General features: G+C 38.4%; 2 protein-coding genes across 2 annotated transcripts in view; one reads left to right on the forward strand and one right to left on the reverse strand.

The window, feature by feature from the left end:
* Positions 1–8,384, reverse strand: part of TDRD9 (tudor domain containing 9) — a 64,355-nt gene extending 55,971 nt beyond the window's left edge. Inside the window, exon 1 of the mRNA XM_061998840.1 lies at positions 8,368–8,384. Within this exon, the coding sequence (XP_061854824.1) occupies positions 8,368–8,384 (17 nt within the window). The remainder of the gene's footprint in view (positions 1–8,367) is intronic.
* A 1,327-nt stretch (positions 8,385–9,711) lies between these two features.
* Positions 9,712–11,925, forward strand: RD3L (RD3 like). Its single transcript, XM_010208555.2, has 3 exons — positions 9,712–9,775; positions 10,440–10,745; positions 11,589–11,925. The coding sequence occupies exons 2-3, from the start codon at positions 10,447–10,449 to the stop codon at positions 11,884–11,886; spliced, it is 597 nt and encodes a 198-aa protein (XP_010206857.2). The 5' UTR covers positions 9,712–9,775; positions 10,440–10,446; the 3' UTR covers positions 11,887–11,925.
* Positions 11,926–14,384: the final 2,459 nt, after the last annotated feature.

The following is a 14,384-nucleotide window of genomic DNA, read 5'->3' on the forward strand; positions in this document are numbered from 1 at the left end:
AAAGTCTGTCCATGACATAAAGAGAATTAAATGAGATTTTAAAAATTCTCTTCTACATAGTATCTATCTACATTCTCTACCATCAGAGTGATGAAACACTGGCACAGGCTGCCAGGGAGGCTGTGGAATCTCCTTCTCTGGAGGTTTTCAAAACCCATGTGGACATGTTCCTCTGCAGCCTGATGGAGGTGAACCTGAATTAGCAGGTGGTTGGACTGGGTGATCTCTAGATGTCCCTTAAAACTCCAACCATTCTATGATTCTGTGATAGTGTGAAGAAAACCACACAGGTTTCACTTTAGACTAGATTAGTATATTTACAATGATTATATGATTATTAAATCATAAATGAACTTCTATATAGAAGAACTTTGGATACATCAAAAGATTCCTCCTCCCTTTTTTTTTCCCTTTTAACAAAATGCAAATGAAAAGTCAAAACTAGGGTTTGTGTTTCAATTTAAACTCTGGTCCCAAGTGCAAGCTTTTGCTATGCAATAATTTGCTAAGGCATAGCAAATCTGTTTCTCTGGAGGTGTACATTTGAGGCATTTTATAACAGGATATTGATGCAGAAGTGTCTGCATCTTGACCAAATAATAACCTATACTGACTCCCAAAACAACTAAGCTGAAAACAAGAGATTTTTAACATGGTACTGTCTCATGCAGCTCTGAGTATTTCATAATATCTTGATTTCACAGAGCAGGCACCTTTTCTGACAAGGCAATGCCTGTGTCAGCTTGCCTGTGCTATAGACTACTCATTCAGATCGGTCATGATTTCATCCCACAGGAAGGAAACACCACAGATATATCAGCTACTGCTGTCAGTAGAAATGGCTTCTTACTCTACTTTAACAGTATTTTAGGCATAAAGCTAAGGATGTTTCCCCTGGACCTTGAGTATCTCTTAATATAGAGATCAACAGGAATGTACATGCCTGACCAATCGCCATGCGAGCAACAACTGCCCACTTTCAGCAAGCAGCCTGCACCACTTCTATTGCTCCAACCCTCCTGAAACAGCTAGGACAGGGAATACTTCATGATAGGCCTGAATCCAAGGTAGAAATCAGAAAATGTTATTCCCATCATGTGGGATTGCTGGTTAAGCAGGTTATTCCACTGAAAGTGTATGAAACATGAGTAAAACTCCAAAGCACAATGCAGGTATCAAAGTCAAGCATTCAGTACTTGAACATAACATAAGCCAGCTTGGCAACACCATCTCAATTTGTTAGCACTATACTACACAGATTTTATTAATATAACCAAATAGTTTTCATTTCCATAAGACTGCAGCCTCACTGAGTGCACCGACACAAACATCTTCTGCTACAGAACCCGGTTATGCGTTAAATAAACTTGTCTTCCAGTCCTCGGCAAAAAAAAGAGCGGTATGATGAAGACACTAAACACCATCATGAAGAAGCAGGTATGGTTTGTCTGTCAGAGCCCCAAACAACAGCAAGTAAAATACTTCAATAAAAAACTTCCACAGAAGGGTAGAGGCTAAGGGTGAGAAAAGCAGGACTGTGCTTCTCGCTTGTTCTGAAGACCTTGCAGAAGTAACAGTGTGTAAGCAGCAGCTGAAGTCTGCTAAAAATCAGTTTTATTAACCCCAGAGACATTCAACTAAAGGCTCCTGGACCTGAGTGTTAAGCATGTCAAAAACATAGAGTCATAGAATGGTGGGGGTTGGAAGGGACCTTTAGAGATCATCCAGTCCATCCCCCATGCAGAAGCAGGGTCACCTAGATCAGGTCGCTTGGGAAGATGTCCAGGTGGGTCTTGAAGCCCCCCAAGGAAGGAGCCTCCACAACCCCTCTGGGCAGCCTGTGCCAGGGCTCCCTCACCTGAACAGTGAAAGAATTTTTTCTTATGTTTAAGTGGAACTTTTTGTGTTCCAGCTTCATCCCATCATCCCGTGTCCTGTTGCTAGCTACTATAGAAAAAAGTGCTGCCCCAACCTCCTGACACCCACCCTTTAGATATTTATAAATGCCAATAAGATCATCTCTCAGTCTTCTCCAGACTAAACAGCCCCAGGACGCACAGTCTTTCCTCGTATGAAAGATGTTTCAGTCGCCTGATTATCTTGGTGGCCCTGCACTGGCCTCTCTCCAGCAGTTCCCTGTCCCTCTGGAGCTGAGGAGCCCAGAACTGGACACAGGACTCCAGATGAGGCCTCACCAGGGCAGAGTAGAGGGGGAGAAGAACCTCCCTCGACTTGCTGGCCACACTCTTCTTCATACATCCCAGGATGCCATTGGCCTTCCTGCCCAAGAGGGCATATTTGCTGGCTCAAAATGAGCTCACAAGATGCATGTGCTTTTGATGTTTGCCTGTACAGCTCTGGGAAAATAAGGACAGTATGGTCTCAGACACTACATTAATATTTTTTGTTAAGATGTTTTCTTCCAGAAATTAGGTTTTCTGTCTTTAAAAAAACAGCATGCAGTGAATAAACCTCAGGCTACTAAATGAATAAAGAAAATACTTAATAGACAGTCATTAAGAATGAACATTGCTCACTCAATGCACTGAATCAGGCTACAGGCTTGGAGAAAATCATATGCAACTGGAAAATTACACGTGGGCATATGAAATGAACAAACAACCTTCATTACATCATTTCACAATCTCTTAATGCTGAACTTTGCAGCTTTAATAAAATCAAAAGCTTACAGAATAATGTTGTTTTTACAGCAAAATGGCAAAATAAATATTATCAAGCTCTCTGGTGCTCTCCTAAGCCATCAGAAAAAACTAACTTTTCAAGTCATGATTAACAAGCCATCAGTAGTAGATATGTTCTATACATACTGAGACAAACAGAAACAGATGGAACATTTTGCTAATGAGTTTCAACAAACATTTTCTGACAGCTGAGTTATGACAAGATTCAGAATATTCAAAACCATTTGAGGCTAGGAAAGGACAACACTAACAAAGGGACTTTTCTGGAGTCTACTTACGAAGCACGTGTCTGTGGTACACAAGTTAACTCTTCCCCATTTCTGTTTCCTCTGACAAGAGTGAAACTCCACATTTCAGTACACCTGCCCACTTGCAGTACACACTTCTTAGGCCTTCCAGATTCTAGCCTTGGCACTCACCTACTTTTAGACTCCACCAGGTCTTTTGATCCCCCACTACATTACAACATTGGTAAACAACGTCTTTCCAGCTGTTTGATTGAAACACATTCAGATTTTTACCAAATTAAGAGACAGTAAAAAACACTTTTGTTACTAAGACAATTACTGAATACTTAAAATCATCAACTTCAGGAAATACAGGAAATTTTTACATGTTCTGTTACTCTTCCTTCCCCCTCCATTTAAAAGAAAAAAGAGAGCTCAATCCTACTCAAATCAAAGTGCACATTTCATCCTGTAATGCAGCCAGATTTCTGTAACTGAATCTGCAAACCTATGACATTATGTCCACTCTAATTGGACAAAGCTAGACAAAATTATAAAGCACTGAGAAGATGATCAATCAGTAATGTCACTCAACAAGTAACTCCTGATATGTCCTAGCACCTGTAAAACATAACATGTCAACTAGGGAAGTGTACGTATCTCAAGACCTACCTATTTCAGATAATACTCTCAGAAGCCATGGGAACTCTGAGCCTGACATGCAGTGGCCAGTAAAAGGCTTTCTCTCCAGGCAAAAAAGAACAATATTACTTCTTAGAAGAAAAACTCACCATGTGGTTTCAGTAACATAACATTTTGCTGAAGTGTGACTGATCTTGGTACATCTGACTGCTTGAACTGATTTTAAGCACTTGATTGGGGCAAAATCTTTTTCAATATGTATTTCAGTTTAAAGGAAAATTAAACACAGCTGCCACTTCAGGGGAATTACTAGAAGGCAAATGCAGTTTAACATCAGAAACTGACAACACATCTAATTGTAAATAGTTTCTAATACACTGAGAGTGTCTTTCTTTAAATAAGTTCAGCTAGAGAAAGGTCATCCTTCTCTTCAAGTTATAGAAGGAACTCCAGTAACTCAACAAGGCCATCACAACAGGGGACACTCGGTAAATTCTTTGTATTTGACCACTTGAAATATCAACTAAAGGATTTTTGCATACACTTAGTTACCGAAATACTCAGTTGCCCAATTTCAACTGTGACAAGTAATTTGTTTGGCTCTTTTTCAGTGACTCGACTCTTTTCAGTAGTGATATTCTACAATGCCAGTGCATACACCGTACACAGTTCATGTCTCTAGAAGTGATGCTCAAAAAATGCCTTAGTAAACAAACAGACACATAGTCTTTGTCTCCGAAAAAAACACACTGATTATGCAGCAAACCCAACTGTATAAAGAAAATACTCAAGTATGTAATGAAATTCCAAGGATTATCATGCTGCTCTGATTTTGGATAAATTTCTAGTAACTACTTAATTTGGAGATAAGAAACTCCTGTGATTCAAGACCACGTAATTTCCAGAACATTTCCATCTTAAGAGACAAACAACTGAAAAATCAAAGTGTTCCAGGCATGTGTCATTAAAAACTCTTTTAGATGTATATTTTGCTTGTTTATGTTCTGCCTCATTTGACACAAAAATCCCTGTTCACATGGGACTGGGGCTGAACATAAAACTAGTGCCACTCATTTCACAGCTCACAAGAGAAGGACTGCCCTAAGTCACAACTTCTGCCACATTCACAAGCTGTCTGCCTACTTAGGACATCTTTGGGGGAGGGGAATCACTGGATAAAACCTTTTGCCTTATAGCCCAGAGAGAAGCATTTTGCTGTACAATTTTAATACAATATATACAGTAGACTCTTTCAAAGCCTCTTTTCTGAAACTAAAATAATGTGACACTTTACATAACTGAACATTTGCCATGACAGTAAATAACCTTCCACTGCATTCACTGAAGGACATACTAAAAATTGCTTTCCTTTTAACGGGCAGCTGGCATTCCATACATGTAGAAGACTGGTCTTACCTGCAGAAATACACTAACTTTATAGAAATAATATACTGTCATTAAAAAACATAACATTCCAGGTGCAAAAATGCAATATTATAATTTCTCCTGAGTTCTATTAGTGGTGACTTTACCACCTCCCTGATCAGCCTGTGCTGGTGTTCTATAGGCATCTTAAAGTCTCGCATTGCTCTTCCTCACAGTAGTTCCTCAGAGCTCCTGATTTAATACCTTATCTGAGAAGAGGGAGATAAGAGGGGCAACACACTAAAACTGCTTTGCAAAATCCTGAAAAGGTCAAATGCACATGTTTTGTTTTGGACAGACTATCTATTTGGACAGACTAACTCAGCCTTGGAGGTCTTTAAGACCTGCCTGGACACGTTCCTATATGACCTGATCTAGGTGACCCTGGTTCTGCAGGGGGGTTGGACTAGATGATCTCTAAAGGTCCCTTCCAACCCCTACCATTCTATGATTCTATGAAACATTTCTTTTATGCCACACTAACAGATCTGTAAGACCTTCCACCTCACTCACAGTTAAAATCCAAGAAAAATAAACCCCACAAATGCCAGGATGAAACATCCCAAATCCTCGGATTTCCTGTCCACCTCTCTGGGATTTTATGCCATTGGGGAAAGACTGGGATGAACTGCTGGGTTTCAAAGAACCAGACTCCTCTTGGAGATAAGCTGTTGATAAACTTCTCCTTCTGCAGTCATATAATCATAGAATGATAGGGGTTGGAAGGAACCTTTAGAGATCAGTCATAGCTCAAATATGGAAGTTTGGAAGCAGGTAGTTATTACCTGTGTCAGATGGTGACAAGACATACAGTAATTGCCTTTCCAGAACACAAGAAACAGTTCGTTTTCTAAATTCATGTTGTCATAGTTAGTTATGAATTCAAAGTTAGATGTGTGTTCATATTCATTTACTTAAATCAAAAGCACAGCTCCTCTATCAAGAATTGTTTATGAACCTGTAGCAATATTCACAAAGCATGTACACTCCTTAAACCAGCAAAATTTATCCCTTCCCTCTAACTACAAAGGCAAGGAACTTGTCCAGATAGGAAACAAAACCAAAACAAAAAACAAACTCCAACCAACCAACCAAAAAAACCCTCCCCATAACAAGAAAATGAAACCAAAAGTATTTATCAACTTGGTATAATCCATCTTAAATAAATCTCTCACTAAAATACAACACAAGACTGCACTGAATTAAAAACATCCATGAAGACTGGTATCAAATGCAAGATCCCCTCAGTTTCAAACTGATGCCTCTAACTCCCTTGCCTATTAGTGAAGTGTCACCAGCACCAGGGACATTAATGCTACAGACAGTCCAGCTGGAAGAAAGTGGCTTCGAACACATCCTGGTTTTATTTGTCACGGCAACAGAAGTACAATGATAGCTTACACAACTTTCTGTCAGCTAACACTGTTAAAAGAGAACTATTACTTTTGTTAGCTGTCACAGCAAAAGACCAGAGTCTTAGCAAGCAGCATCTCATGTAGGCTCATGGCAAATTTTGTTCATAGTTGTTCAAAAGGAAAAACAGTAGTTAAATGCTGTCTGAAGTGATCAGAGGAGGTAGACTCACCATCTGTCTGTAGCTCGAAACAGCTACAGCAAGTCCTTCTGTCACAGCAAAAGAAAAATGCACTGCAGTTGATCATTACATTTTAAGAGTGGAGCTGCAGTTGTAAATGGGAACAAACCATTCAACCTGTCAGCTACAGAGAGCTACAAACATGAAATCAGGCTTTTTGCAGATGACTGGTAGCATTGGTAGCCTTTCTGTGCAACTGTTCTGAGGCTGCCTGGGTTAGAGTGAATTTTCTTCAGCTCTATGATGATGTAGTTCAGATCTGTGACTAAAGCAACACTCCTAAAACACAAATGTTTTAGCTATTGCTGATCAGAGTTTGCAGAGCATGAAGGCCATTTACTTCTCCAATTGCCCTTTCCTTGCCTCCATGAATAGTCTGGATGAGGCACAACCAGGCAGATCACCCAAACTAACCAAAGAGATACTCCATATCATATACTATCATGTTCAGCAATAAAAAGGGAAAAGGGTTTCAGTCAGGTTTGCCAATGAGGTTTACTCAGCAACTGGATGGGCATCAGTCTGCCTGTGGGAGGTGGTGTGTAGCAGTCTCTGCATTCCGTGTTTTCTTCTCTTTCTCTCTTTTTCTTCTCCTTCTAAAATAGTTTTTATCTCCAACACAAATTTCCTTGGTGAGTGGGGACTAAGCAAAGGGCTGTGTGGTGCTTAGCTGCCTACTTGGCTTAACCCTAAACAGTAAAATACCAGCCCTTCACACAAAATCCGGGGCAGCAGGCCACAGTATGCAACTAATACCCACAGATGCTAACACTGAAATACAGAACATATATGTCAATGCATTGAAATGTTAGCTAGCTAGCAATAGTTATCAATACCTCCTAGCAACACTTTTGTTCAGATACTCATTATGACTCTTGTGCCATTACGAGTCTCATTCATACAGAGCGCTGCACTTCTTGCCTCTTGCAGTTGCAAGAGTCAGTAGCATCTCGGATGGTACGAACGCCATAAAACCTTCCAAAGTAAAGAATAAGAAGCTTCTCCTCCACCTGTTCTCAGCATTTGTCACACCTTGCTGCTCACATCACTGCAGTATTTGGGCAAGTGCAAGTGGTTTTGAAAGGTTTGCTTCATTTTTACCTAGAATCGCTTCAGTAAGGCAGTTAAAAAAGCAGAGTCCCATGGCACGAGACAGCAGAGCTACCTTCTGTGCAGTGCCAACAACTTCTCAAAGCAGCTTTCTGTCAAAGAAAACTGTGTTGTCCAGTAGCACACTCAATCACCACAAAGCTGCATGGAACTGTAACTCTCCACAAAGCTTCCAGGTTTAATCACTGGCTAGCAAGTGCATAACATACTGCTCTACTTTTAAGTTCCAGTTCCCAATGGCAGCCTCACATGAGCAGCCATCTCTCCCTGAATACAGATCTGAAATGCATATAGTAGAGACAACACAAATTTTCAGCTCTAATGTTCTCCTGACAGTGGAAAGGTAAATAGCATTTGTCAGTATTCTGCCTCACAAAATTTGATGATGTAACCAAATATGAGGTAAAGAAAAACAACACCCTAAACCACCAAACCCCAAACCAACCAACCTGTAGGTTTTTCAGTTAATTAACTCACACACATTCCAGTATGCAGCTTTAATTTGCACAGACACTACAACGGCTTTATACTGTACAGCAGTTTACTTTCAGGTTGGATACCGTGGAAAAACATGGTGACATGTTAACTGTGCTGCAAAGGAGGTGGCAAGGAGCATTTTCATTTCATCTGAAAATCTGTCAGGACAGTTCTGTTATCATAAACCTACCTCTCTTCCTTTTTCATAGTACCACATACAATGCAATGTGAAAGCCTTCCAGTTGAAGAGGATTAAGACTGACATTTGAATTTTTCCTATAAGTAACATCAGCTTTAATAACAGCCATACATGTCATCCTTTACGGTGCATGACACCTAGAACAAATTTACAGAACCCTTGTTCTCCTAACAGTTCAACACATTGGTGGAGACGAAAAAAGTAGGAATGAAAAATGCTTACAGAAGCAAAGACAGTCATTAGAACAAGAAACAGCAGAAGAGAAAGCGCTTCATGTACCATGCCTACTGTTTAGATTAATAGGAAGAGACCAGATAACTGGAACGGAAAATGGCTGCTTCAGCGACCTTTAGCATGCACAATGCTATCCCTGAAAATGCATCTTAAAAATGGATGTGCTCCAAAGACTTAATAAGGAAAGAGCGAGCTGGCAACTGACAGCCAGTTGAGAGAAAAGCCAAGTCTATGGTAAGTCTTACAAATTTGGGCTTTTTAGATGTTTGACCTCAATTTGCATGTCCTTATCATTGTGTTCCGTTAATTAGGAGTCTTTTGTGGCACACTAGTGTTAGAGAGCAGCTTCTTTAAATTCATCTGAAATGTTAACTAAAAATGCTAACAGCTATGCACAGTGTTGAAGAAGTGTAGTACCATGAGGCTGATTAAATTAATCTGGAAGAACTATTTAATATAGCAACAAAATCTTGAACAACTCTTTTCTGTCAATACTCAAGAAAGGCTGAAGATGATCTTTACTATCTATTCTTAGCTGTTTAAAAATGACAAAAAAGCCCGATCCCCCTCTAATGGGAGAATAGTCTTCCAGCATCTCAACGGTCTGAAAGTTTAGTTTGATGATAAAAGCAACGTAGTTATTTTTAGCACTGTACAGACATAAAAATACAGCTCTAAACTGTGCCTACAGCTATGCACAGCAAAGCACCACAGCGTGCGACAGCCTTAACTTTAGCTAGAAGCACAGCTGTAGTTGCTTCAGACTATCATTATTCATTTCACTACCAACAATACCTTTGGATGGATTTCACAACAAGCATTTGAAATTGTTACCATCTTTTTTTAAACTGCTGCCATCGGCAGAACTCAATTCAAAGGTAGGAGATCTTAATGGACATGGTAGAAAGTATTTGAGAGACCATGTTAGGTTAAATGGATTACTACTTCTTTCTGGTACAGAGGATGAAAAAGAACCATAAAAGCAGAAAAAACTTAAGCTGTCATATTCAGTACAGAAAGTAATTTTTCTAGGCACAGTTTGAGTAAATGAAAACTCAACCTTGTTTTCTTCCAGCAGTAGTAACAGCCTGGAAACAGGATATGCTAGAGTAAGATACCTTCAAGCAAACTCACCTGGAACAACAGTTCATAGACAACTGCAAAGGTAATCTGTTTTATTTTATATCAATTACTACGCTTGTGTCTGCATGATTTGTAACAAACTGCAATTTCAAAGCCTATTCCGCCAGACTCAGGTTTCCAAGTTATGTAAACAAGAATTTATGCAAAATAAGAATTGATCCAGAAGTTTTAAGAGTATCTCATACAGAGTTCAAGCACTTGGCTTTATTTTATCACTTTAAAATGTATGGCTAATTTAACATTTCAGAGGTTTGGGGGTTTGTGTTTTGTTGGGGAGGAGGAGCAGTGGTGGTGGTGGTTGTTTTGTTTTAGACAAGTGTCATATTTGGTTAATTTAGGGGGTTTGGTGGGATTGGTTTTTTGGTTGTTGTTTTGTTTAGATTTTTTTTCAGACCGTATATATTTCCAGGATGGTAGATGCAAAGTTTTAAATACTGTAAACTTTGCATCGTTATGTTAGTTTGGAAAACAGACAGCAAACATCACTAAAAGTAAGACTTGTCAGATTTCATTATGGCTTGGAGATTATTCTTATCACTACTTAAACTGTACTGCAAAATATTTTAGGATCATTAACAAAGTTTCCTTTAAACATTCAGTGGCTAAAAAGAAAGTCTGCAGGTCTAAGTAATCATCAGTTGTGTAGAAATAAGCAAAATTGGGTTTTTTACCCTCTCCTCTCACAGCTTCAAAATGCCACTTTTTGGCTGGATGAAATGGTCCAAAAACGATTCCTACAAACCCACAAGATACCCTGGATCAGAAGTAGTTACAAAAACCCTACTGAGGGAATTGAAATGGCACCTGAAAGAGCGTGAAAGATTAGTACAAGAGATTGAAAGTGAACAAAAAGTCCAGAAGACTGGCATGGATTACAACTGGCTGAAGAACTACCAAAACCCTCAAGCAACAATTCCAGCTACTGAGCAACGACAGCTTGAAGTTCTGTGTTCACAAATCCAGCCTTGCCAAACAGGGACTGTTCTCAGCAGGTAATCATTTTATATTTCTCTAACTTAGAGGATTCTATCATAAAATGCTTGTTCTACCTAATCAAAGCTTGTATTTGCCTCAGATCTTTCTTCCCAAGTCAAAACAGCCAGCAACTAGAACACATTTTTACGTGTGTTTTAGAAATTACATCTTTAATAGGTTGCACTTGAAATTTGAAAGTTTTTAATTAGGATTTTCCTGGTCTAATCCAAACCAAAGGAAATCTCACATGCTTAAACATGTGATCTCTCAATGCTTTCAGTTTTTCCTCTTTTATGTATCCCTTTATTTATTAAATAGGAACCCAATAATCAAAAGTAGAATTAAAGCATCAATGCAATGCACTGTTCTGCAGAAACCCAGTTTCAGTGTCCAAAGTGTCTGAAAGCTTCTGAACTATCAATTTATAAAAGACAAAGAAACAAATTCCTCACATTTTGCAAAGAAAAATTCTCCTATGCCTGTATCCTAAATACATTTTCTAGGGACACAGTAAAAACACAGAAATCAGAATGAGTCTATGTGCCTTTTAAAGCCCAGAGTATACCTAAGGGCAAAGTCAGTTTAAATCAAGTTAGCCAGATGGGCCAAAGAAAAAAATAGAAAAGGCACATAGCCAGTAACAATAGCATGCAATCACAATAGCTGGAGCACATCCAATGTATTGTTAGAGCTCTTTTACAATCTTTTGAGGGAGGTGTGTGGGGAAATGTGGCAGCAAGGAATAAATGACACCCCAATGCAGTCATTTCCTCCTCCTTCCCCTCCCCTCGAGAAATCAGAGAGGAAACAGAAGAGTCGTCCACCCTGATGATTACATTTAAATGTTTGTTTGTTCCTAGATTTCGTGAAGTTTTGGCAGAAAATGATGTTTTACCCTGGGAAATAGTCTACATATTCAAGCAAGTTATAAAAGATTTTCTAACTACCATCGAGAGAGAAAACCAACAAGACCGACTGGTAGACGCATGGAATACAAATTGCTCTGAACATTACAGCCTGCGTGGAGACAGTTCGAGCAAACCAGACAAAGATGAAATCCCCACAGTTTCAAGTTATGTTGACAAAACCACACAAAGCATGTTTCCCACCTTTTCTCACAGAATCTGGAATCTACCCTATTACTACCCATCAAGTTAAGCTGGTTTGTGTTTCTTTCAAAAAGATCCGTAGCCATTCGCGTCTCTCTCCTGTGACTGTCGTTCACAAATATAGGAATAAAAAATATCATTCCTTCTTTGCCCAAGTTCAAAAACTAAAATCCTTGATTCTAGCTAGTATGAAGTAAACAAACTCTATCAGCCCTCCTTTTATCTTTATAGTTCCTTAAAGATGTTGTGTTTGAAGGCACCTTTTAACCAAAAATGTAGATGTTTCTGAAAAAATTCTGAAGCACTTGATTTTTAGTCATATGCAGTTAGATGTAGTTAAACGTGGAAAGATTGCTTTCCATATTTTGAAACAGCATCAATCCACAAAGTGTTAGGCAAAATCTTCTGTATTTGTCACATAGTTTTTAGGTTCTATGGGAACTTTATACTGTGTAAGAGAAATAGTTTAATATAATATCAGTTATAGGTTCTATGGGAACTTTCTATTGTGTAAGATAAATGGTTTAATATGTCAGTTATACTAAATAAACTGGTAAATACTTTTTGAAGAGGAATAGTTATTTCTTAACTTCAATAATAAGCTTTAAAATTAAAACAATGTCAGAAGTTGTACCATGCTGCATGCAATGTCTCTGTATTTTTTTCAAACAGTACTCTACACTTGCTGAAGTACTGTCAAGGTAAACCAAATGAAAACATCACATATTGAATGCCTTTTAAAAAATAGCTCTCTATTCTTCAAGACATTAATGAATGATTTTATTTCAAGTAGTTATACTTCTTCATTTGACTTATTGGAAGCTATGCATTAAATGTTTTGATTGAATCAGGCAGTACTTTCCTATTAACAGCAAGAGAGTCAATGGATGGTTTATAAAGAAAGAGGTGACTGTTTTAAATTCAAGTATAACAAGGTTAATGTTTTTCAGTCGCCATCAGCTATCACTGTGGGTTCGTAATAAAGTTTTCCAAGACTGACTGGATATGTAGCAGTTATGATCCCAGCAGACAAATAGAGCAGAAAATCAATGAAAACATATGCCAGAACTCAATTTACTACATCTCCAATTGGGCTCCTATCACAGCATATATAACCAATTTAAACATGTCTTTTACATAACCTCTTGATCTCTGATTTTCTTTTAACCTACCTGCTGCATCACTAAAAATGGGCAAGACTCACGTGGCCCAAACTGTGCAAACATGGAGGAAAACTGCCTCCTCTGATATTTTCTTCAAACACACTGAAGAAGATATCCAGATTTCCTCAATGATCTTTCGAGGTCCCTTCCAGACCTTGAGATCCTGTGGTTCTGTGAAAGGTATTTCCTTACTGCACAGCTGTATCCCCCACTAAAGAATTTACTGATAATGCAACATAAACTGACACAGTATTTTCTTAAGAGATAAATATTTACTATCAAAAAAACAAACAAATTTTGAAAGTTTATAATCTAGAGAATATTTCACACAGAAGAGTGAAACAATATAGACAGAAAGTGAAACCTAACTCTCACATACACCCATCTCACAAAGCACTAGAGGACTAGACTAAATAAATTCCTACAGATTTAGATTAGCTAAAAATTGCAGCTTGATATCCAAAGTAACTGGTCCCTCCACTTTCCATAAACAAAATGCACAGAACTTCACAGGCATGCACAGACTCACAGAGCTTGTAGAAACTCTTTCCTGTCCTTTTAATTTGTGGATAAATATTAAAAAGTGTTGATCTCTACTTACTCTGCTGTACTGATGCAGAATAAAGAGTATTAGTTTCTGTTCATGCATTTCTAAACAATCCAGACATGGATTCCTGTGTGAGGGCAGGAATTGTTTGACAGAAAGGTTTTTCCTCAATGATGAAGCTTCTCAAAGAGTTAAACTTCAAGGATTTTTCTTTTCCATACGAAAGAGGGTAACAGGTACTAAGCATATGAAAGATATCAGCAGAACTGTTATTACATTAAGAATTAGCATCCATAATACTGGTTTCAGAAAATAATTTCTATTTGGTCAAATTTGCAAGATTCCTGCAATGGCTATTCACAGCAGTGACTTTCTCAAAACAGAACCCTCACACTTCCACCAGCTTTCTACTGGAAAACAGATGAAAAATATCTTTAAAACTTTAGCTTCCAGATTTTAGCTCATGGAATATGGTAGGCTGGTAAACATGCAAGGTCCACTTACCTTTATCATCATCCAAAACAGATAGGGAAAAAAAAAACCCACAAAACCAATAGAGGTAGTTCAGATAACACCATAATCTCAAAAGCCTTGGAAAATAAGGCTTCATTGGTAAAGGAAGAGAACACATTCTACATCTCTAAGGGAGAGACATGAGGCTTTTAGATGCCAGTAGGCAGTCTCTAGTAAAATTGTTGTGAAGTTTTAGCTATTAAACACACTTGTGTACAATAACACACCTGGTAGTGCATGCTCAGTTTGAAATAAATACAAATAAGCATTTGAAAAACAAAAGGAAACAATTTAGATTTTGACAGTCCCAAGAAACAAACCAAG

Source organism: Colius striatus, chromosome 6, assembly GCF_028858725.1.
Source record: "Colius striatus isolate bColStr4 chromosome 6, bColStr4.1.hap1, whole genome shotgun sequence".
NCBI lineage: Eukaryota > Metazoa > Chordata > Aves > Coliiformes > Coliidae > Colius > Colius striatus.

Coding starts and splice junctions, on each gene's coding strand:
- RD3L (XM_010208555.2), top strand. CDS start 10,447: ATGCCACTTTTTGGCTGGATGAAATGGTCCAAAAACGATTCCTACAAA. Junction 10,746..11,588: donor ACAGGGACTGTTCTCAGCAG/GTAATCATTTTA, acceptor GTTTGTTCCTAG/ATTTCGTGAAGTTTTGGCAG.